The sequence below is a fragment of the Beta vulgaris genome, chromosome 4 (genome assembly GCF_026745355.1).
Source record: "Beta vulgaris subsp. vulgaris cultivar EL10 chromosome 4, EL10.2, whole genome shotgun sequence".
NCBI classification, from domain to species: domain Eukaryota; kingdom Viridiplantae; phylum Streptophyta; class Magnoliopsida; order Caryophyllales; family Amaranthaceae; genus Beta; species Beta vulgaris.
Window position 1 is genome coordinate 11744062 of NC_079205.1, and position 22883 is coordinate 11766944.

At 34.6% G+C, this 22883-nt stretch overlaps 1 protein-coding gene across 1 annotated transcript; it reads right to left on the reverse strand.

Moving 5' to 3' along the window:
- Window positions 1-1275: 1275 nt before the first annotated feature.
- LOC104908622 (probable bifunctional methylthioribulose-1-phosphate dehydratase/enolase-phosphatase E1 1) lies at window positions 1276-16233 on the reverse strand. The gene is given in 13 exon segments (XM_010697747.4): window positions 1276-1788; window positions 1878-1952; window positions 1955-1995; window positions 3566-3675; window positions 7488-7589; window positions 7664-7813; window positions 10672-10827; window positions 11298-11477; window positions 12053-12142; window positions 12929-13048; window positions 14645-14740; window positions 15184-15320; window positions 15860-16233. Coding segments are annotated over 13 exon segments (1596 nt in total). The 5' UTR covers window positions 16107-16233; the 3' UTR covers window positions 1276-1696.
- Window positions 16234-22883: the final 6650 nt, after the last annotated feature.

The window sequence follows — 22883 nt, forward strand, 5'->3', positions numbered from 1 at the left end:
CACCAAGAATGAAAACGGTTTGGAAATCACCTATTATATGCTTCATTATAGGTTGCATCCTTTTAACTATGCATTTGAGATTAATTTATAAGAAGAATTGCACAAGCTAATGGATCGAAACTGACTTACTTGATCCTGCTTTGGACTGAGCGCAATGTGAGTTCGGTTGGTTTCCTTCAACATGTAAACCCCTTCCAAGAAGTTAAGGGTAACTTGGCAAAATTCATCTTAGGGTATAACATGAGCTACACACTAGAGTTTCACTATATTGTGAAAAAATAAATAATTTCAACCTTCATTTTTTGTCTAGTAAGATACTCTAATATCAGAAGACCGTATGAAACCATTATAAATATTTTTCGCAGACTGCTCCCCAAATCAATTATATTATGAAACATTCATCCTTTGATTAGTGCCTAGCTTTAATTTCATGAAAGCAATTTATGTAACTGACTTGCGAGAAGAAAAAAAAAACTAAACTCCGCTTTTAAATAAGGTTTTTACATTTGCCCGCGCACAACTTTGACCATTAATCCAATTATGTATTTGTCAAAGTTACAAAAAGTTAATATTATAAAAATTTATTGAAACAAATCCAATAATATTTTACATAATCAGTTTTATTGTTATTTATTAGCAAAAAAATACGATCAAAGGTATGTAAATAATACAAAAGTTAAAATTTTGCACATAAAAATACATAAACATAAAGTATAAAAGAAAGATTTGTTCCCAAACCCAACTAAAAACCTGGTCCACTGAGTCTGAAAAAGAACCGCAATTTCATCAAAAAAGAAGCTCAAACTAATAATTAAACATAGACCATAACCTAAAGGCCGTATAAAGATGAAAAGACACCAAAAAATTTCAAATCAAATGATCAGAAAACAATCCAATCATGATTTATTTTGACAATAAGATTTGTCTCCTATTATACTCAAACTCAATTATAATAATAATAATAAAAGGAAAAAAGAGAAAGGAGAACACAATCCTCTTCAAGAAGGACCATCTTCCAACGAGTTCATTTATGTCATTGGACTTGGACCCACGGTTGTGAGAGCATTATTTGGTTGTGAAAAAACAGGGGAGGGGGGAAATGTAGGACCAAACAAATATAAAGGCAGCAAGAAAGCAAAGAAAATACAATGATTAGGAAGCAATCATAGTATATTTTGACAAGGAAATCTGCTCTCAAGTTTCACCCATGGCCTGGTGCACTGGGTGATGGATTCCCTTGTCACTCTAGATTCGCTCAGAGCGAGCAGAAATAAATTGTGGTAATAGTAATTAATTTATAGGTAATTTTATAATGTAAAACACATGTCAATGTTCATTATCATCTATTATCACTTTAAAGTTGGTATTGACTAAAAAAACTTGGGGTCGGCTAGCAAAAGGATCACAACTGCAAACGCAAAGCATAATAATCTTCGACAAGTTGATGCGTGTAATCTGTTGCTCTTTTGAACATTGAAGATTCATACAAAGGAGGGTCGAGAGATCTGCTTACACCAACATGGCAGAGAATCAACTTGCAATTATCTCTGGGGTTCATGGCAAATGTACATCTATTGATGCTTTTTCATTCATTCTGATCCTAGTTCACCTTCGAACAAAAGTGGAACTACAGTAATGAGATTAACAGCATACCTTATTGTAAAGTTGTCACAGAAAGATTACAGAAGTTGAAGTTTTATATTTCTGAGAATGAATTCACTGTCTTGAACCCATGCTTCTCTGGAAGAGGTCCATTTCCAGGGCGCACTGAAATTATAACTTCAAGACCTGAGACAAAAGTTAGAAACAAAAATATTGTCAACCAGGAGGAGCATGTGATGATACAAAATTTCGAACTGCAAACTACGAGAAGTTACCAGCTGCCTTTGCTGCCGTAGCTTCCTGATAGACATCTGTTACAAATAGTATCTCTGATGGGTCGTCTACCCCACCGACTGGGAGATCTCGACATAACTGTTCGTCTCTCTCTTGTTCCTGTAGTATAAGATATACCATAGTTCAATGACGGATGTGCTTCACGATAGATCCTTGGACCAATCAACTACAAGCCCCTTCTATCCAAGGGTGAATTCTCAATCCACTAGTCTTTTCTAAAACTCAATTACCCTTCTTTTTAGATAAAACGTTCAACAAATATGATAACTTGGCATAAATGGTCTGGGCTACACCTATAAAGGAGGAAAGCTGGACAGCTTACAAGCCTAAGTGGAAGTTGCATTCCAAAATGAATTGGCAATGGAACAAATCCTCAAACAAATAACAACAATACTGAAGATACCAATAGCCTGGAGTGTCTAGTTTTTATTTCTGGTGGTTGTTTAACAGTCCTCTGTCTCCGTCCTCTTCTGTCGAGCGCTATATGTTCTTGCAAACCTTGTTTATTCATATCATTTCTAACACCCTCTATCCAAGTCATCTTTGATCACTCCCGACTTTTTCTAAAATCTCCAATATCCTAACTCTCCACTACCGTAACCAATGCATCATTTAGTTGTCTCACAAGCCAGCATAACCAATTCTCTCTTATCTTATCCTCGATATTTGCAAATCCGACCCCTTTTACGAATTTCTTCATTACGAAATCAGTCTCTCAAGGTCCCACACATCCATCTCTACATGCACATCTCGCTAGACCTATCTTTCTAGTATGCTGCTCCCTAAAAACGCAGCACACAAACCCATATATAAATTGATGCTTGTCTAATAGTCTTTCTACCGGAATTTCCCAAATAGAAGTATGTGTAAGCATATGATGAGATCCACATATGTGATTTGCCCTTAATCTCAGCACAGTGGATCTCATACACAACAGCTGCATATTAAGGACTGGAATATTCAATGATCCAACCTGGGCTGCTAATTTAAATTTGCAATTGGGCCTGTGCCGCACCATGGAGGAGAGCTGGAGCACTCATAAGCTCAAAACTCCATCCCGAAACCAATTGGTGTCTTAAGCTTATAAGTTCTTCTCAAATGTGGGACAACTCACATAGTCACATACTCACATGTACATTTCACACAATGGTCTCATTTCCCACAAAAACAGTTTCGGATACTCCTACAGGAAAAGAATGTCAATGCTTACACAAACATCGCCAACGAAATTATCGGTAAAAGAACACTGGCATAGGTACCAATAGGCTGAAGATCTCAAGGATTATATTGAAAATTTTACAAATAGTACATGGTCATATTTTATAAAAGGTAATTTTTTTGAAGTTAGCCCAAAGTAGATATGGAAATACTCTTTAATAAAGTAGAAATAAGCTTTAATGTAGAATGGTCCTTCGCAGACGATATAACTTCAAGCACTTTCTACTTAGTGCCCGACGCCTTGGTTGTTTATTTAATTTATTCTGACATCATGTTGTGTAACATTCTAGGCAAACTGATCCATTAAAAGGTTACAGAATTTATGTTGCGGTATTGTAAGTGGACCAATGATCAAAAGAAACCATTAGCCATACAATTTGCTGAAAAACATAAACATCAGTTGTAAGCATAACCTAATGCATTATAAGTGTTGCATAACATAAGCACTTACCCAACTGTGGTATCAAAAAATCCACATAAATATTTTCTAAGATCCCCATATTTGGAGTTCCCAAAAATAAGCCTTTGTGCAAGCCTGCTGCCACTGGAATAGATATAAACCTAGAGCACAATGAGGGAGGATAACACAAAACTAGTTAAATCGAAATACAAATAATATGTTACTACTAAATTTTGCATATCTATCATATATGCAATAAGCCAATAACTAATAAGACCTTAAGTTATGTGCGTAACATTATAAATCACTTATTAAGAATTAGATGGAGGAATACTTAATATACAGGTATACAAAGTACATAGTATTAAGCAAAGAAAATTTTTAGTAGTGGAAATTCACTTGGTTACCTATTTTTCTAAGTGAATCCCCCATGCCTCTAACTGCAGATTAGAATATACTCCTCATGGCAAAATAGGGTGTAGTGTTGAGGCTCTATAACAAAAAAATTATATCCCTTTCCTTCAGACATGCAGTCTTCTGCACTATCCCCATATCAGTTTTACGAGGATACTCATCTTAGGACAATAAAATGCACAGTAAATTTGGTTCAATTTCAATTTAAATCTAGGGTATTAGAATGTTTTATCCTGTTTTCCTAAGAGCTAAAAATCTTATGTATACTATACTTCAGGCAGTTCTTCTCCATATTATCTTTCCTTATTTCTTAGTATCTGAAGACCTTTTACTTTGGTTTCCTTGTATTCTTAGGGGTCTTCTGAGACCCAAGTTGCAAGTCTCCATCATTTTGGCAACACATGATATTCATCACATAGAATGAGTTAAATTTCTTCCTGCACCTTCCTTTCTCTACTCTCTTCCTCCTTCCTCTTCCCCCTTACACACTCTACATCACTGCCCCAGCCCAAAGGTCAGACAAAAGAAGCATAACAAACTCCAAAGAGATTTCGATTGCTCACAATAATTTACAAGAGTTCGAACATACAAGAGCATGCCAATGTATCTAATGCAAAGTTATATGATACTACTTCATTTCCAGCAATCAATTCTCATTGACTTTGGAAGAGTACACTACTACTTCTAAAAGCACGAAAAAGTGAAAGATGACCTAGCAGAGTCATAGAGACACTCCCCATAATCATCTCCCCGGCAACGCCGCAACGGCGTCAAAAACTTGTTAGGGTTTTATTTTAATACAAGTGAACGGTGTCGTAACACATACGGGTTGAACACACGGAGGTGCAAGATTTAACACTAGTTGATTTTAGATTACGAAATAGCTATACAATTCAAATATCAAGAAAAGTCTATTAACTAATAACTAAACTAATAATAAGATATAAGGATAGGAGTTAGCTCAAGTGGTTGAGCGCTCCCCCTTGGCCCTTGAGGTCAGGGGTTCGATCCTTACCCCCAGCATTCTGTTGGGGTATTTCCTTAGCATGCTATGCATGCCTTACAAGCCAATGTGTTGGTGTTTCCTACAGGCTAGTAGCCTGGTAGGGGTTAGCCCTTGGGCTGACTTAATTTCCTAATAAATAAAACAAAAAAAACAAAAAAAACAAAAAAAAACTAATAATAAGATATGACAAACTTTGATATATATGATAATTAAAACACTAAGATTAATCATCACCACTAATATGAATTGATTAAAATATAACTCACATCCCATTTATTCAATTATAGCTTAGGCGAGGTTCATATTCCTTTACGACTCAGCAATAAAGCAAAACTGCGAACTTAAACTAAATCCTTTGTCATTCCTCCATACCTAGAGCTTTCGTGATAGCAAAAGGCCTAACTAACATTTATGTCTCCAATTTTCATGGCTTACACACAAAATTAGGAGCATTAAGAACCAATGTCAAAACACTTCCCGATTCTAAATCTCACCTATTTTCATGGGAGAAATCAAATCAATGACAAGACTATCTAAATTAAGACCCAACTTTCATTGATGAATTCTAACTGAATAAAATAACGATTACGCAGCAAATAATTAATTCTTAATTTTAACTCCAACTTTCATCGACAAAATAAATCTAGGGCTAAATCAAGATGCAAAATTGACAACAAAAACAATCTTATCAAACCTTAAGCATATAGTTCAACAAGATGAAAATAAGAGACAATTTATATAATCAATCCATACTAGGACTCAATACAATCTTAATTAAAAAGACTACTCATTACTCATAGCAATAAAATCAACAAACTTAATTGAAAACATAACTAAACAAAAAGAGAGAGGGGAAAGAATAAAACTTGATTAATGCTTGAATAAAATTTGAATCTGAAATCTTGATCAGAGACACAATCTTGAATATCCAAATTGCTATAGAAAAACAAACTAAGGCTAATATGGAAAACTAGAGAAAGAACCTAGAGAATGAAAATAACGTGCAACTTGAATAATGAATAATATATTTCATCCTCTAATATAAAATTGTATCTCCTAATACTTGTAGGAACCTAATTTACAAGATAAGGAAACCATTAAGTGGGCAAAATTAAAAAATACTAAACCATAGAGCACTTTCATTCAATACAAACCAAATCAAAACTTATACTCGCTCCCCCAAGCTAGGCTTGGGACAAAAATCAAATGAAACTAAGGGTTTGTAATGTAGGTATTAATTAAAAGCAGGGGGTTAGAGAAAGGATGATATGAAAACAAAAATAACTTTGAAGTTATGATCCTGAAATAAAACGCCTCGATCATCTCCAAATGCTTACAAAAACCAAGTGTCAAAGAGTAACAAGTCAAATTCAAGATCCATGCAACAAATGAGAAACTAATCACACATGAAAGAACAAAACCGACACATATACATCAAGTTATATGCACAAAAGCACACTTGAGTTAATGTACAATTTTATATTAGAGGATTTCTAATTAGGATAGAAGATATTATTAGGAGATACAATTTTATTTTAGAGGATTTCTAATTAGGTTAGGATATCGTATTCATTATTCAAAGTACACGTCTTTTCATTCTCTAGTTTTCGATATTTGCCCTAGTTTATTTTTTATTGCAATTTGAAGAGTCAATCTTGTGTCTTTGATCAAGAATTTAGATTCATCTTCTATTCAAGCATTATTAATCAAAGCTTTATTCTTTCTTTCTCTTTGTTTATTTTAATTTTGTTTCCAATTAAGTTTGTTGTTTTTATTGCTATGAATAGTTAATAGTCTTTTTATCTAAGATTCAGTTGAGCTCTGGTATGGATTGATCATATGAATTTTCTCTAATTATCATGTTATTGAATTATATGCTTAGGGTTTGATATCATTGTTTTTGTTGTTAATTTTGCATCATGATTTAGCCCTTATTTTATACTCATTATCAATGAAAGTTGGAGTTGAATTAGGAGTTATTCATTTGTTGCTAGATTGATATTTTATTAATTGAGTTCATGAATGAAAGTTGGGTCTTAAATTAAATAGTCTTGTCATTGATATGAATTCTCCCATGAAAATAGGTGAGAATTAGGATTGAGAATTGTTTTGACATTGATTCTTAATGCTTTTAATTATGTGTGTAAGCCATGAAAGTAGAAAACATACATGTTAGTTAGGCCTTTTGTTATCACGAAAGTGAGCTCTAGGTATTCAGGAATGACTAAGGATTTAGTTTCGGTTGGCAGTTGTTCTATATTGTTGAATCATAAAGGAATGTCAATCTCGCCTAAGCTAGAATTGAATAACTAGGATCGTATCTTGTTATTAGTTTATTTATTAATTAATAGACTTTTCTTGAAATTTGAATTATATAGCTATTTCATAATCTATCAACTAGTGTTTAATCTCGCACCTCCTTGAGTTCCACCTATATGTGCTACGACACCGTTCACTTGCGGTATTAAAATTGTACAATTGTAGAATAAATTGGCTTTCGATGACTGGATGCATTTAGCATGAAGTTGAAGACTATGAGCAATAAGAACTAACTTTTTTGCCTGAAGTGTGCCACCTCTCAAGAGCTTCTGGTACATCCTCAAAGACTACACCCTCCAGCTCATTATTCTGGAATCCAGTTCTCCATATATGACCCTGTGTGAAAATTTGTTATCAGAATTCAGATAACATAATAGACAGGCTAGGTTATTCATGCATCTTCCCCTCACCTGCAGCTGCTTCAATGCAGTAATTTTTCTGTCAGCTTTAATCATAGCTTCCACATTAGCAACCAAAGCTGCAATAACCTCCTCTTTACCCTCGTCACTGGAAGGAATTGGAATAGCGCCAACAATGCCTGCTTCAAGATCTTCTTGAACCTGCAAAAAGAATGTATTCAGAAAACAAATAAATAAATTGTGAACCAGCAAACAGCTATCTGACCTATCAAATAAAGCAGCAGAGTCCAGATGTTCACATAAAAGTGAGCAAAGATGACGACATATCTCATATCAGACCCTAATTAATGAAGCACATGCAATTGAATGATAGAGCTCAGCTGTTAGCAGACAATCTCAAACACCAATAATGACACTCCTCAGAAATTTGTCAAGAGTCAAGACACACTGAAGGTCATGTTCTGGGAAAGAAATAGTAAATTTACAAGTGTCCAGCACTGCTACATGCCCAACAAGGTCAATACACACAGAAATAACTTTCAGAAAAAGAAACAATAATAGAAGTCAAAAGAGGGTGAATAAAGCAAACATGATTCTCACAATTAATACTTAATTTCTCTCGTTTAGCGGTCAGCTTTTCTACCTTTATCTAGTATTATATAATTGGTGCTAGTTGATTTATTGCCTAACTTATCTTGCCATGTTATGATCTATTTTGAAAAAGATTTACTCTTGACTTCTGGATTAGATTGGACTAGATTGAAATAGGCAAATAGCTCAGATTTTCTACTAAATAGATTGGTCAAGTTTTCAGCTTCTAATTTATTGCCAAGTTGGTTTAATTATGTATATCAGACTAAGAGTATTGGAAATAGCTTCCCAATTATTGTAAGATAGAGGTCGCGTACATCTGATTCCTCCCCCTTGCCCCCCTTTGCCAAAAATCTCTTAAGACTTAAGAGGCATTGAGGTAGTGTAGATTGATCATTTGAAGTTGTATATTCATCAAATTAGCATTTCCAAATCAGAAACAGATTCCGGAAGTAGAAAAGGAGATCTCCGCTTCTAGTAAGATACATATACATTGAAGGTCACCAAAACCCTAAAAGTCCTACAACTTTGTAAACTGAAGTGCTCACTTCATAACCTTCGTAAAGGCATATAGGTGATTGCATAAGAACTTCCATTCTCCCTCAGAAAACCACAAAAAGAACAAAAGAAAAGCCCTTGTCTTGGTCAGGTTTCTTTAACAGTTGAACCACGAAATAGAATTTACTGTCCATAATCCATTAAAAGAGACATTACACCTACAGATAGTAAACACCTTATTTCTGACTTCTTCAATAACAGTAAATCTCTCTGGTACACTTCTCAGAATATTTCTAGTTGCTTTGAGGGTATTCAAGGTTTTGAGCTCGTGAGACAGTTAATGGAGGTGCTTGGTCATTAACAATTTCAATTAAATGAGTTGACTCAATAAACCCAATTCATAAAGGCAGATCTCCGAAGAGTTTCAAACAGGATAGGTTATTTGAGAACAAAAAGTTATTTCACGAGATGACGAGCAACACTACACATCATGTTATCATATCTATGCTGTCGAGATTATTGTTGCTATTCTCTGAGATCTGTATGCTAGTATGCTGCTGGAGATTGGAGTAGTGAATATTTTATTAACGCTGAAGCCAGTGATTTTATGTGCTTTTGTCATAAGGCTGCTTTCCGGATTTTATAGTCAACTGCTTTGAAGCACCCTATGAATTGTTGAATTGTTTCATCACTTCCTTTGGAGAATGCTTACAATGCAAAAGCTTAACTGGTCGAAAATACTACTCCCTCCGTCCCAAAATATAGTTCCCATTTTATTTTGCACAGTCTCCAGACATACCTTTGACCTACAATATCTTCTATTTCTTATTAGTAAAAAATATAAAAAGTTGATATTACGAATTTACACATTGAGACGAATTTAACAAGACCCCTTATGAATATGTTTTTTTGTATACATGAGTAAGAATATTTGGTCAAAGTTTTTAAAATTTGACTCCCAAAATAGAAATGGGAACTATATTTTGGGACGGAGGAAGTACTACCTTTGTTCTTTGAAGAACCACACTTTCCGTTTTGGTCTGTTTTACGAAGAATTATTCACTATGCTTTATTCCTATTATAGCAAAAGATATATAATCCTTAATCATCCTTAGCCATATATCCCTCTCTTCCATGCTCTCTATCCCCCTCGAAATAATATAGACCCACATTCTCTCTCCTCATTGATAAAGTAAAGAAACCAAGTGGACCCAACTTTTTTCATTGTCTCTCCAATTTGCCTTTGAGTGTATCTACAGTAACCGAGTAGTTATTCCTAAGATGGAGTGAGTATTAGTAAGACAGGAACAGAAGTAGGACATAAATAATTAGACTCTTAACGTCTCAAATTAATCATTCAAAATGCTAATGCTATCTACAAACATCTAATTTACCAAACACTTGTGTTGAAACATCTCAGGGTGTCAGGCAGTCAAATCAGATAATACACTATCAGATGATACTCAGCTAATTTGTGACATCTGAGCTACACTAAGTAAATAATTTTTACAGCACAATCCATACAACTCCATAGTTGATACTCACCCAAGAGCTTCCGGTGCTAAGTATGCTAGAGGAAACCATACATAATTAAGTTTAGTTCAATTGACTACAACTTCATTGGTGATTAATTCTAATGACAATTACCACTTATAGATTCACAACAAAACCCAGTTTCAGTAGCAAACTAGCAACTGCTTTGCAACCATAACTATATCCTGATTTCCTCTTAAGACATCAGTATAGCAGGTGCTCTGGGCATATATGGAATAGTAGTCTCGCAGATTTAAAGCTAAAAAAGCACTTTGGCAAGTCAATTACTGCAGAGAAACATATGCCTTAGTGGCTGAACCTAAGCCAAGACATGAATCCTTACTACCAAGAACCAGAAGGTCAATAAAGCTGTAACAGCAAGTTCAAACTAGTGCAATGGTATCAACATAGATTCAGAAAGGTAAGCATAGTCATACTTGAGCACGGAGTAGCTTAATGTCATCTTGAGTTTCTGGAGAGTCATATGTAGAACTCAAATGCCTTCCAACATTATCACGAGCATATGGAAAAAGGATGTCAGTAACAAAAGATATTGGAGTCGTGGTCCCTTCAATGTCAAGAACAATGCAGCGCTGCACAAAAAAATCAACACACGGTCATTTTCATTAAAATACCTGCCAATTCAAGCATTTGCCCCTTTCTGCACCTCAACTGTACATTTCAAAATTCTATTGTGCTCCCTGGAGCATGGTGCACACGGTACACCCGGTAAATTTGTTCTATTTTAGATGAGTAAGTGTTCTATTTCAATAAAAGTTCGTTTTCAAAAAAAAAAAAGTTCTATTTCTGTCATGATAATAAACATTACTAATGCCTGATCATGATGAAATTCTGCATTCATTACAAGCAAGCCCTGAATACACAGGGAATCTAGTACGTGGTATATAGGAGTTCAGGAGAATCGAGTAACCTTCAAGTCTTTTGCTAGCAAACAGGAAGTAAGGGCAGAAACTCAAGAGAACCTAATGTAATCAGATCCAAAAGAAACATTTCAATGGGCCATTGTACCGATTTTTCAGGAATGATAAAGATTACTACTTACTCGCACTGGCTCCCCGGGGTTCAAACCAGAAGTTCCAGCCTTCACAGATATAGCTCTGTTTTCACCACTTCTAGGAACTCCTTGAATGCTCCTTAGAGGACCATGGGTAGGAGTTGACCAATCAACACCCATTTGATAAAGTTTGATGGCAGCATCAAATAGATAGTGGTAGCATTCAGCCTAGAAAATTCACAATTTAAAAGGAATTGAGAAACAGAAAAAGACTCGATAAAATACGTCATGATTAGATATGATGATCATATATAATCATTAGCTAAACTGAATTACTTTTTCCAAGTTAACAATTAAATATAATTTAAAAACTTAACAGCTAACATAATAAGAAAATTACATTATATTTAATAGGCGAACAATCAAACTTTTATTTTCAATTTCTTCAGCCCACCCACCGCACGGATTTAAATCTAGTAATAGAACAAACTAATTTCGGTCTTCAAACCTTGATATGTATGGACAAATATGAGGATGAGACAGAAAGATTTTATCACATATACCTTGACATGAAAATTGATGCTAAAGTTGCACCTCATAACCAAATAGTATTTAAGAGTCAAAACAGACAAATGTTAAGGACAATTTAAAGAAGTCCGCTGGAAATCGGGTTTTCACTATCTTTTAGCATGCTATAGGTTTAAAAGGTCAACCAAACCATTATCATAGTAAGAATAGCGAGCACTTAGTGTACAGCAGTTATAGTGCGCAATGATCATAAATAAATCTGCTACAAAACTAACCTGGGTCTTGGCACTGATCCAGGAATCTCCCCACACATAAATGCCGTGGTTCCGAACAAGTACAGCAGTAGTTTTGGGATATGCTTCAATCTGACAGATATTTGATGAAGCCTGATTAATTAGAAGCCATACTTGGAACCAGAGTATATTGACACAGTTACAATAAGTTATAAAGTACTCCGCCCATTTTATTTGATTGTTACGACTTACGCTTTCCTTTTTGGCCGTTTTTTTAATTGTTACACTTTCACATTTTCCTTATATGGTAACCTATCACATCAACTTTTTACATTTTTCTACCTCATATACCCCACCACCATTTTAATAATCCATCTAAAACATTCCCACCTACCCTATTTTTCTCTCTCCTACAATATTTTAATGCTTCTTTTACATTTCCCAAAACCAAACATTCTTTTTTTGTACTTCTTCCTTGTTTTTTGCACAATTTTCTTGGTTGTCCCCCAAAGTGAAGTGTAAGAATTAAAAAGAACGAAGGGAGTATTTTTTTTCTCTCTTACTCCCTCAATGTTTGGTCTTACTATGAACTTTACAACTGTTCAGTTTCATCCTCTTTGCATTGAGACAGAGAGTGTAGTTAATTATCAAAGGTAACGCAAAAGCTCCGAAACAAATAGATAGACCTCGTACCATAAGTGAACATGCAACTTTGCCATTGGAAATATGACATCAGATTTACTCCTTCAAAACTACCTAAAAGCTGTAATTTAGATGTAAGTATAAAAAATATTGTTACTAGCTCCCTCCCCTTTCAATTGTTTAGCTATGAAATCTGTGGCTCACAATGATATTTTGAACTTATGAGCCAAGCTAACAAAAATTTGGAATAAAAGAAGCATATGATATAGGACTTACAGCTGCAGCTAGAGAGTCTGTAAGATCTCGCTCATGGGCTGAATTTTCTATGATTGGAACCACAAGCTCATCATAATAGCCATGCCCTTGAATACCTTTGATCATTTCCATGTGAGTGATCTATGAAAATCCAAGAAAGAACCACAGAAGAAACTTAAATACAAAATATATGTATAAATATAAAATCAAACTTTTGTTTGAACATTGAAAACAAGGATAGCTCAACAACCTGGCAAACACTCACAGGCAAGTACTAAAGACAATGGATAAAGTATGAAGAAATTGCCTAGGGGTCACGGTAGCATATCATCCCTCTAAACAGCTTGAGAGAACTATCATTAACTCGATTGAACCAAGATGATTTACAGAAGATTTTTCTTGAAAGATCACTTCAATACAATATTAATTATCATTTAAATATTCAAGTGGTCTGGACCAGGTTTCACAACAAATTTCAGGTATGCAACAAGGAAGGGCAACAAACTACAACTGCATTTCTTCCCCCTTAAATTTTCTAACAGATTAGAGAATGATCAAAGGGAGTATAAAATGTTTCTATAATCTATATATAGGAGACGTGCAAACTATAATGTTTAATCTAGATTAAAAAAAAAAAAAAAAACTGGTTCCTAAACCACAAACATAGAGAAACGAAGACATGAACTGGTATATTCTACTAGCTGAGTTGAGGAGAAGAATTTACTAAGCAACTTGCAATGAACTGGTATCAATGGTAGGGGTGCTTTAGACATTATCTTTATAAGTTAGTTATGTGTAGCTTGGGGAATAAGCTAACGAGTCTATTAGGGAAAATCAGTATATATATAATGATAGTTGGAAAGAGGGAAAGGCTGTTGGTAATTGCTGAGTGTTTTGTTGAGCTTTTAAGAGTTCATTGGGAGAGAATCAAGCCTCTCGAGAGCTTGAATATTTTTTACATTATTGCTGTTCTCCAGTTATTCATCGATCAAACTTCATCTTCTTCATATAATTTCCATATTTCCTTGCTAAAATTTGTCCTATGCCAAGCTAATTCTTAACACAACACAAACCAATTCAATTAGTAATCTTTCACACGATTAGAAGAACATGTGACAGAATTCTACTTATCCTTTCTTATGTTCACATATAAGAATATCTTTTTTTTTTATGTGTTTTGACGTCATATTTGGTGACTGATGCATTACAGTCAAGCAACATTGTCAAAGTCAAAAAAGAGAGAGAAAAGAAAAGGCAAAAAAGTCCTTAAACTAGTAGTGATTTATACACTTTGCTATCTTTGCATGTCTGAAGATCAAATTCCCTTCGAAACTTAAAACAATAGCTAACCAAAGCTTACAGACTTACAAGAAAAATAGACCATATGCTGCTCACCTCAGATATCTCCAGGAACTGTGTCACTCCCTTCTGTTCCCCTAGAGGCCTTACAAATATTGTCACAAAAGTACAAGAAAAAAGCCTATGGTTGCAGTACACAGTCTAAGTCATTTTCTATGTTCTTCCAAAATCAGAAGAGCATTTACCAAATGCACAGTTGCATGACCTATAAACTACACAAGTGAAGTATATCATTACGCAGGGCTTAAACTTTCAACAATGGAGATTGAAAACACATCACAAGCAATACTGAAGAGAAAATTGAGAATCAAACAAGACTCGACAAACATATAAGTATAGCAGCAGTAGTTCCTATACATAAACACACGAACAACTTACTCGGAACTCTTTTAATGTTGGATTCATCATTGTTACTAGACAACTTTCCATTCCGTGGCTGTGTATGACAGCTCCCGCACTTCGCATCTGGTATGCCTGCAAAAGACAGGGACTCGATATCATAAGCTCGTAGTTGATAACCTTGGATCCCAAGCAGCATTTTCCACACACAATACTACATCAGAAGGACGGGACAGTCTGTAAGCACTCATGGCCAATAGTATTATCAGCAAATTTGACTAGCAATTCTTTTAGACATCCACATCGGAGACTAAACCTCGTCAGACCACTCAAAAGTGAGAAAATATAAATGATTAGATAATCAGCCTGATCATTTATCAAAACCAACTGTTACAATAAACAAAAGGACATTCCCGCCATCCTCATGGGTAAAAGAATATAAAATTTAGTGTTACTGATTATTAAGCAGCAAATCTAGTGTGTGTTTCATGCAATGTACATTGATCAACAGCTAGATAGTGACGTACAAAAAGCAATCCTACTCGATTTCACCCAACTTTAGACAGTGAAGAGATCACCTTCATGAAGAGAGGACCACAATCAGAACACTTGGGTGGCTTGTGGGGGTATGGTTTAGGACTTGGCGAAGATACTACGGACCCGTCTGATGAGAGCACATACATATCTTCTGAAAGCATTCTTTCCTTCTGGACCCCTACCCACAACAAAAGCTCAGATGGATCAGACACAATACAAAAGCTCAGTAAGATCACTAACAATAGAAAACATAAAAGGGCAGGCAATATCAGGAAACTGTAGAATGCATCCCAGAAACCAAAAGCAGCAAAAATTGGCAGAACAAGCACCACTCACCATTAATTGAAACACAAACAACACCCAAAAACCAAAATTCAAGCTAGAAGCTTTACCAATTCAGATTACAATCAAACACTTGCATAACAAAAAAAAAAACACCCAGATGAAAGCAAAGAGTAACCATAGCCAACCTACAAAGTCACACAATATGATCAATCAAAAAACTTGCAAATACATAAACCATTAACATTCAACAGATTAAAAAAAAGGTACCCACATCACAAAACCACACAAATTAATAAATCAGACATACAAAACAAAGATTCCCTTCATTAATATTCTTTCATTTGCGACAAAACGATTTCTTATGACGATTCATGTTAGCAGACCCCGAATCATTTTAATTCTTTGTTATTGTTGTAAAGAAAGAGAGACTACCAGAAGGGGACATAACAATGAGTTGCTGGGTTTTAGGGATGCAATCATCGTGAACTTTGATAGTGATGCTGCCACCTGTGCCACCAACCCAACCAAGATGATAGAATTGGCGGCAGAGTTCAGTGAGTAAGGCCTTTGACTCTTGAACTGGCTTGCTTTCAAGATATGCTTGTGTTGTTGTGGCCGCCATTTTCATGCTGTTTCCTGCAACTAATGGTGCCACTGCTGCTACTGATGCGAACGCCATTCTTCACTCTTTCTCTCTCTTTTTTACTAATTATATGGAGACTGGAGTATACGCAAGAGGGAGGAAAGGAATATCAGAATATGTAGACTTTTACAAAGTTTTTGGGATTAAGTTATGAGCTTATGACTAATTTTGGAGAAGAGAAGTTTAGATTGTTGATTTTTTTTATTTTTTTTTGTGTTATTGATAGGGAGAAGAAACTTAAACTAGCCTCTCAATCTAGAGCCAGCTTAAAATATCCTTTGCGGATGATGAGGGAGAAATTCATACGGTAAGCAGGGAACCAATATAGCAAAAAGGTAATCATGCTCCTTCCTAGCCATAAAAGCAGCAGTCTTATTAGCTTCGCGAAAGCAGTGACGAAACTGCCACACCTATCCACACTGAGAAATCTCGGAAGGGATATAAGAAAATTGGTATACTCCGTTTTAAAGAAAATGAATTAGATACCAACAACCTAGTGGTCGTTTGGTTCAAGGTATGATATAGAAAAGGAATGGAAATAAATAGAGGAGAGGAATGGTAACAAAAATCGTTAGTTTTATTAGGTGTTTGGTTCAAGCATGGAATGGAATGGTAACTATTACTAACAAATAATGTGTTTTGTTACTTGAGGGGGAGGGAAGGGTAACAAATTGGGGGAGTCCGTTTCCACCAAGTAATGGTAGTGAATTGATAAGGGGTTAAACCAAACAAAAACAAAGGGAATCGGTAATTGATTCCGTTTCTTGGAGCCCATAAATCACGAACCAAACATGTAAATCGTCATTTCGAATGAAATAAATTGAATTCCAGATGATTAGGATAGGGTTGTAAAAGTACAATTGGGAGAAGGATGAAATATAACGACTTCGAGATGATAAGAGGCGGAATATTTAAAGAAGACAACTAGACCTCGAAGGCAAGCCTTAATTCTATTTTTTTTGGTTGTAGATAGAGTTACAAGGGCAAATGATATAGATGATATTTGATCTCGTATCTTGGACACCCACCTTCCAAGACCTTAATCAACTAAACTAGTTGACATCTATAAGCCTCAATTTTAATTGAATAAACATGAAGAAGTGTAGTTCCAAAGTAATCAAGGAGTATTTCGAAGAGCCAGAGGAGAGATCATTGGCTCCACAAGGACACAAAATGGTGGAAATGAATCGTATAAGGAATAGTTTATAATAAAAGAAAAAGTGACTTGGCAATGAAAAAATGTATGAATGAAGAGGATACTACAAAATATAAGGAGGTAAATATGAAGGTGCACAAACAAGGTGTCCAACAAGAAAAGTCAACGGAATGTTTGGAGATCGATATACAATAAAACTAAAGTCGGGGAATAGTGAAATTAAATCCGCAAGATAAAAGAAGAAGACAACAAGGACCATTATATGGTGAAATATGCATGTAACTTGGTTAGGGGGAGGAAATTCAATAGTTTGTTTGATGATATTTAAATGGCGGTTACAATAGATTTTTCCAGTAAGGAGTGGAAAGTCAAACGAGGCTACTTGCAAAGAAAAAAAAATGGAGGTTGAGAAGGCAATAAGGAAATTGAAACTTAAAACAGCCAATATCCCCAGATGGTATCCTTATCGACGTTTGGAGATGCATAGGGAAAGTTGGTATTGATTGATAAAAGAACTTATTTCAATAAGATTTAGATGACAAACATGATATCGCCTGATTAGAGTAGAAACACCTTGGTATCAATTCATAGTAACAAAAGAGATGCTCAATGCTACTCAAACTATTGGGCAATGAAGCTTATTAGTCGTTTCATGAGAATTGTGGGAGATAGTGATAGAGTATATATGAAAAAATATATATAAGCAATTTGGAATTATGCCACGAAATGATCTAATATAGAAGCCATACATCTTGTATGACAATGATGAAATATTACAAGATAGAGCGCAAAAATTCGAACATATTTCCTCTGTATCAAATTAAATGCAACAATTCAGGTTGCACTGTCTCCTAGGCAAATTTTCTTAAGCGTTAATTAAAAAAAATGAGGACAAGTGTTTAGTGTATTAACCACCACCAAATACCACCACCACCTAATGCTGCCACCACGAACTGTCGCGGCCACCACGAACTGTCGCCACCACCATCAAAACACCTTCATGTTGCCCCCGAAATTCGAATCCAAAATCAACCAAAGGCGTTCCTACTGCCTCCACCATTAAAACACCGTCAAAAAACACGTTCCCCCATCAAAACACCTTCCTACTGTCCCCATCACCACCATGAAAACACCTTCCAACTGCCCCCACCAGCCACCACCCATCGTCAAAACCCGTTCCACCTCCACAACAACTTGAAGGCGAGAGAAAGAGATCGAATAGAGAGAAAGAGATGCAGGAAAGAGAACGAAGGAAGATGGAGGTGACATAACGACGAGAAAGGAGATCGAAGGTGGTAGGATGGTTGTGTGGTGAGGAGAAAGGAGATCGCTGGAGGATGTCGGTGAGAGAAAAAAGATCGATGGAAGATGGAGGTGAGAGAAGGAGATCGATGGAGGTTGTCGGTGGTTTTGGACTAGTGGGAGAGGAGATCGAAGGTGGAGTATCACGAAGGTGATGATGATGGTGGTGGGTGGCTGAGGACGTATGAAGGACGCCGATGGGTGGCACACTGGTCCACTGGTGGATGGGAAATGACCGCGACAGAGCGCGAGAAATGACGGCGGTGGAGCGAAGGTGGTTTTGGGCTGGTAGGGGAGGATACCGAAGAGAGTTGATGATGATGGTGGTTTTGCGCAAGTGGGGGACGCCGGCGAGATTGGTGATGATAATGGTGGTGGTGGTGGAGGGGAGAACAATGGTGATGAAAGATGGAGGATGTAGTCATGGAGATGGGAGCATGAGGAGAGAGAAATGGTGGTGGGTGGTGGAGTGAAGGTGGTATTGAAGAGAATGGGGGGGTTTATGTTTAGTTTGATTAATTTTGATTATGTTTGTAATTAATTTGATTTGGATAGTATAATATGTGTCTTAGTTTTTTAATAAGGACATTTGGTAATTTTAGGGGTAAGAATCATACCAAAAATAAAAAGAAGGAAATTGTTGCATTTAATATGAAATAACCATTTTTACAAACTGTTGCATTTAATTTGATACGGAGGAAGTATTTTGATTGATCCTTGAGACAAAATAACAAGTTTCGGGATTAGTTTGGAGTGAAGGGGAGATTTCCCTACAATTGAAACACTGTATAGATATCTATATAGATGAATAAACAAGGACTATATATCCATAATGAGACATCATGGTGTGTATTGTTGTGGATAATACTATATTCATATACGAGATTAGAGATGTGGGGTTGATTCTAAACAATTCGTCTTGCTTGGACCCGGTTCATACTAAAAATAGTGTGGACCAGGCCCAGGCACGTGACCGGTTAAGAAGTACTCACTTTTAATTACCAAAAATAGATACAATATATCAAAAATAGATACACTTATGATACATAGGTACACTATATCAAAAATAGATACACTATATCATAACTACGTACACTATATCATAACTACGTACACTATATCCTATAGGAACACTATATCATAACTAGGTACACTATATCCTATAGTAAAATATTTAGTTAAACACATTACAGAAACATACACTATATCAAAAATAGATACACTATATCAAAAATAGATACACTATACCAAAAATAGATATATTATATTATACATAGATACACTATATCAAAAATAAATATACTATATTATACATAGGTACACTATATCATTTTAACATACACTATAACATTTTAACATATACTATATCATTTTAACATATACTATCCTAAACTCACGTGATATGGATCGGGTGCACACTAATTAGTGTGCACTGGGTTCATATTAGTTTTTTTAGATTCTAAATTGTAAGGGTGGATGCAAAATTTAGAAATGTAACGATTTAGTGCAAGCATCTTGAGTTGATTCTATAAAAGAATAATATCTCTATTATATAAGTAAAGGGGGAGGCATAATGTCCCCTATTAAATCACTATAATATCCTTACTCTTTTATTACATACATAAGTGAAGGGGGGAGGCATGGTGTCCCCCTGTTAAATCACTAAAATATTCTTACTCTTTTATTACATTAATTTTCTATTTTTTTAAAAATAATAATGGGTAATCAATAATCATCAAAATACTTGCCATTTTAAAGAACTAGAATTAGAATGACTTAATATTTAAGGTTTGAAAAAAATAGAAAACTAAAAAAGTTCGCAAAAAAAAAAAGATAACAAATTCCTTTAACAATATCAAAATCTTCCATCAAAAGAAAAAATTGTCAAAATAAAAGATCAGCAATATACTTCCACAACATTATAGTCATGTAAAGAAATGATCATTATTGGGTTTATATAATTTTAATTTTTGTAAGTCAATTATATAGAGGATAATAAGGTCAGATCAAGAGAACGTACTACATTTGAAGTTTTAGCTACACTATAAATGACATATAAGTAAGAGTTAGAACTGAAAATAGTTCACAACTAAATCATAATTCGAAAGAAGACAAAAGAAAAGCACAAAGATATGAAGGTAATCTTTGCAATTATGGAGAACATAAACAAGAATCAATTTGGGATCAAAATGAAGAAGCAAAAAAAAAACTTTTTTTATTATTTAATTTCCACGAATATATGATGATAAATATATTTGCAATTATGAACTAATATGCTAATCAAATCAAAGAAACTTGACAAAAGAGGTAATTACACAATATTCTTATGGACATTTTTTTAGTACTATGTATGAAATATTTATTAGAAGTGCATGCTTTCTTTAACTACTTTAGTATATTTCTATTCAACTTATTTTTGCTTATCTGAACTAATACAAACTTAATTCTGCTAAAAATAACTTCTAATAAATTGACGAAAGTAGAGCCTTATTGAAATAACTTGTCAACTTAAACTATTGTAGCGAGCCATTGCTACATGTACTACGTGCATGTAAAACTACATACTCGACATTACGAAGTATCACAATGAAAAAATTATCGTCGCACAAATTGCATGCTTAGAAAGCTAGCTGACCAATATGTAAGGATGTAAATATATTAAAAGGCGTTATTATCACGGGAACAGTGCCACATGACACTCTCCAATGTATGTGCCACGTGACACTCTTTTCAAGTTTCTAATACACATGTTTCTGAACTTATTTAAAAATATTAATAATGTGTTAGCTACTAGGAATCGAACTCATGACTTTTGATATAGAATATGAGAGTTTAATCACCAATCTACTATAATTTAATTTTAATGTTTCAAATTAAAGTAAAACATGATAAAGACTTATATTTATATGTAACTATAAAGACATAAACAATCAAGTTTTTCGATCTTTAACACTTTATAAGGTAATAACATTCTCTTACCCCAATTCCATTTAAATCGTGATTTTTATCCCCAATTTCTTAGATGTTTATTTAAACAACTTTTCATGTCATAACATCCATTTTTCAATTTCACACTAGATGAAAAATTACGAAAAGCTAATAAAATCAATTATGATTTTTTTGGCTGCAGAAATAAATGATGACACTCGTGGTGAGTCAATATTCAATTATTTATTATCCTATAACATTTAAAATTTTCTTCAATTTCGTGTGAATATTCAGGAACGACCATGCCATAAATTTGACTCATTTCTAGACCTTGTTATATATATATATATATATATATATATATATATATATATATAGGGTTGGGTTCCAGTGAGAACCCTTTTATGGTGAGAACCGTGAGAACCACTTAAAATGAGCAAAAAAAGTAACAAATGAGCAGAAACATAAAATGACTAGAAAACATTAAGTTATGAAAAACGTAAAATGTACAAAAATGTAAAAGAATAAAACTTAAAATGAGCATAAAAAAGTTCAATGAGAAAAAAAAAGTAAAATGAGCAAAACGTAAAATGAGCAAAAACGTTGATAAATGAGCACAAAATTGTTAAATGAGCAAAATCTTAAAATAAGTGAAACAAAAAATGAGCAAAAATGTTATGAAATGATCAAAAATGAGGAAAAATTAATGGTTCTCACGGTTCTCACCATAAGGGTGGTTCTCATATGAACTTAAACCTATATATATACATATATACATATATATACATATATACATATATATATATACATATATACATATATATAATATATACATATATATAATATATACATATATATATATATATATATATTATATATATATATATATATACATATATATACATATATATATATATATAAGTTAAGGACATGCAAAGTATCAAAAAAAAAAAATCATTTGAAAGCTACATCATAAATCGAATAGGAGTAGTTTCTTTTTTTTCTTTTTTACTAATTTATGAACATAAGAATATTAGACTATGTTACTATATGGGTCCAAATGATGGTCATATGGCAAGGAAAATATAAGAAAAAGTAGAATGGTATAGATGTGTATATTGAGATGGTTATGTGGTAACACCTTAAGGGATATATAATTCAAAATGAGAATATTCGAAAGGAGGTTGGAGTAGAGGTGTCAATCTGGGTCACTGGCTGGGTTTGGGTTGACCCAGGCTGGGTCGGAATGATTTGGGTCGGAATAATCTGGGTGACACCGTGTCATGGGTCGGAACTGGGTGGGTCGGGTGAACTTGGGTCGGGTGAAACTGGGTGAGAGGATCTCGGAACTGGGTCGGAAATGGGTCGGGTGAGACTGGGTCGGCCGGTATCTGGGTTGGGTGAATTTGGGTCGGAATGGAATAAGG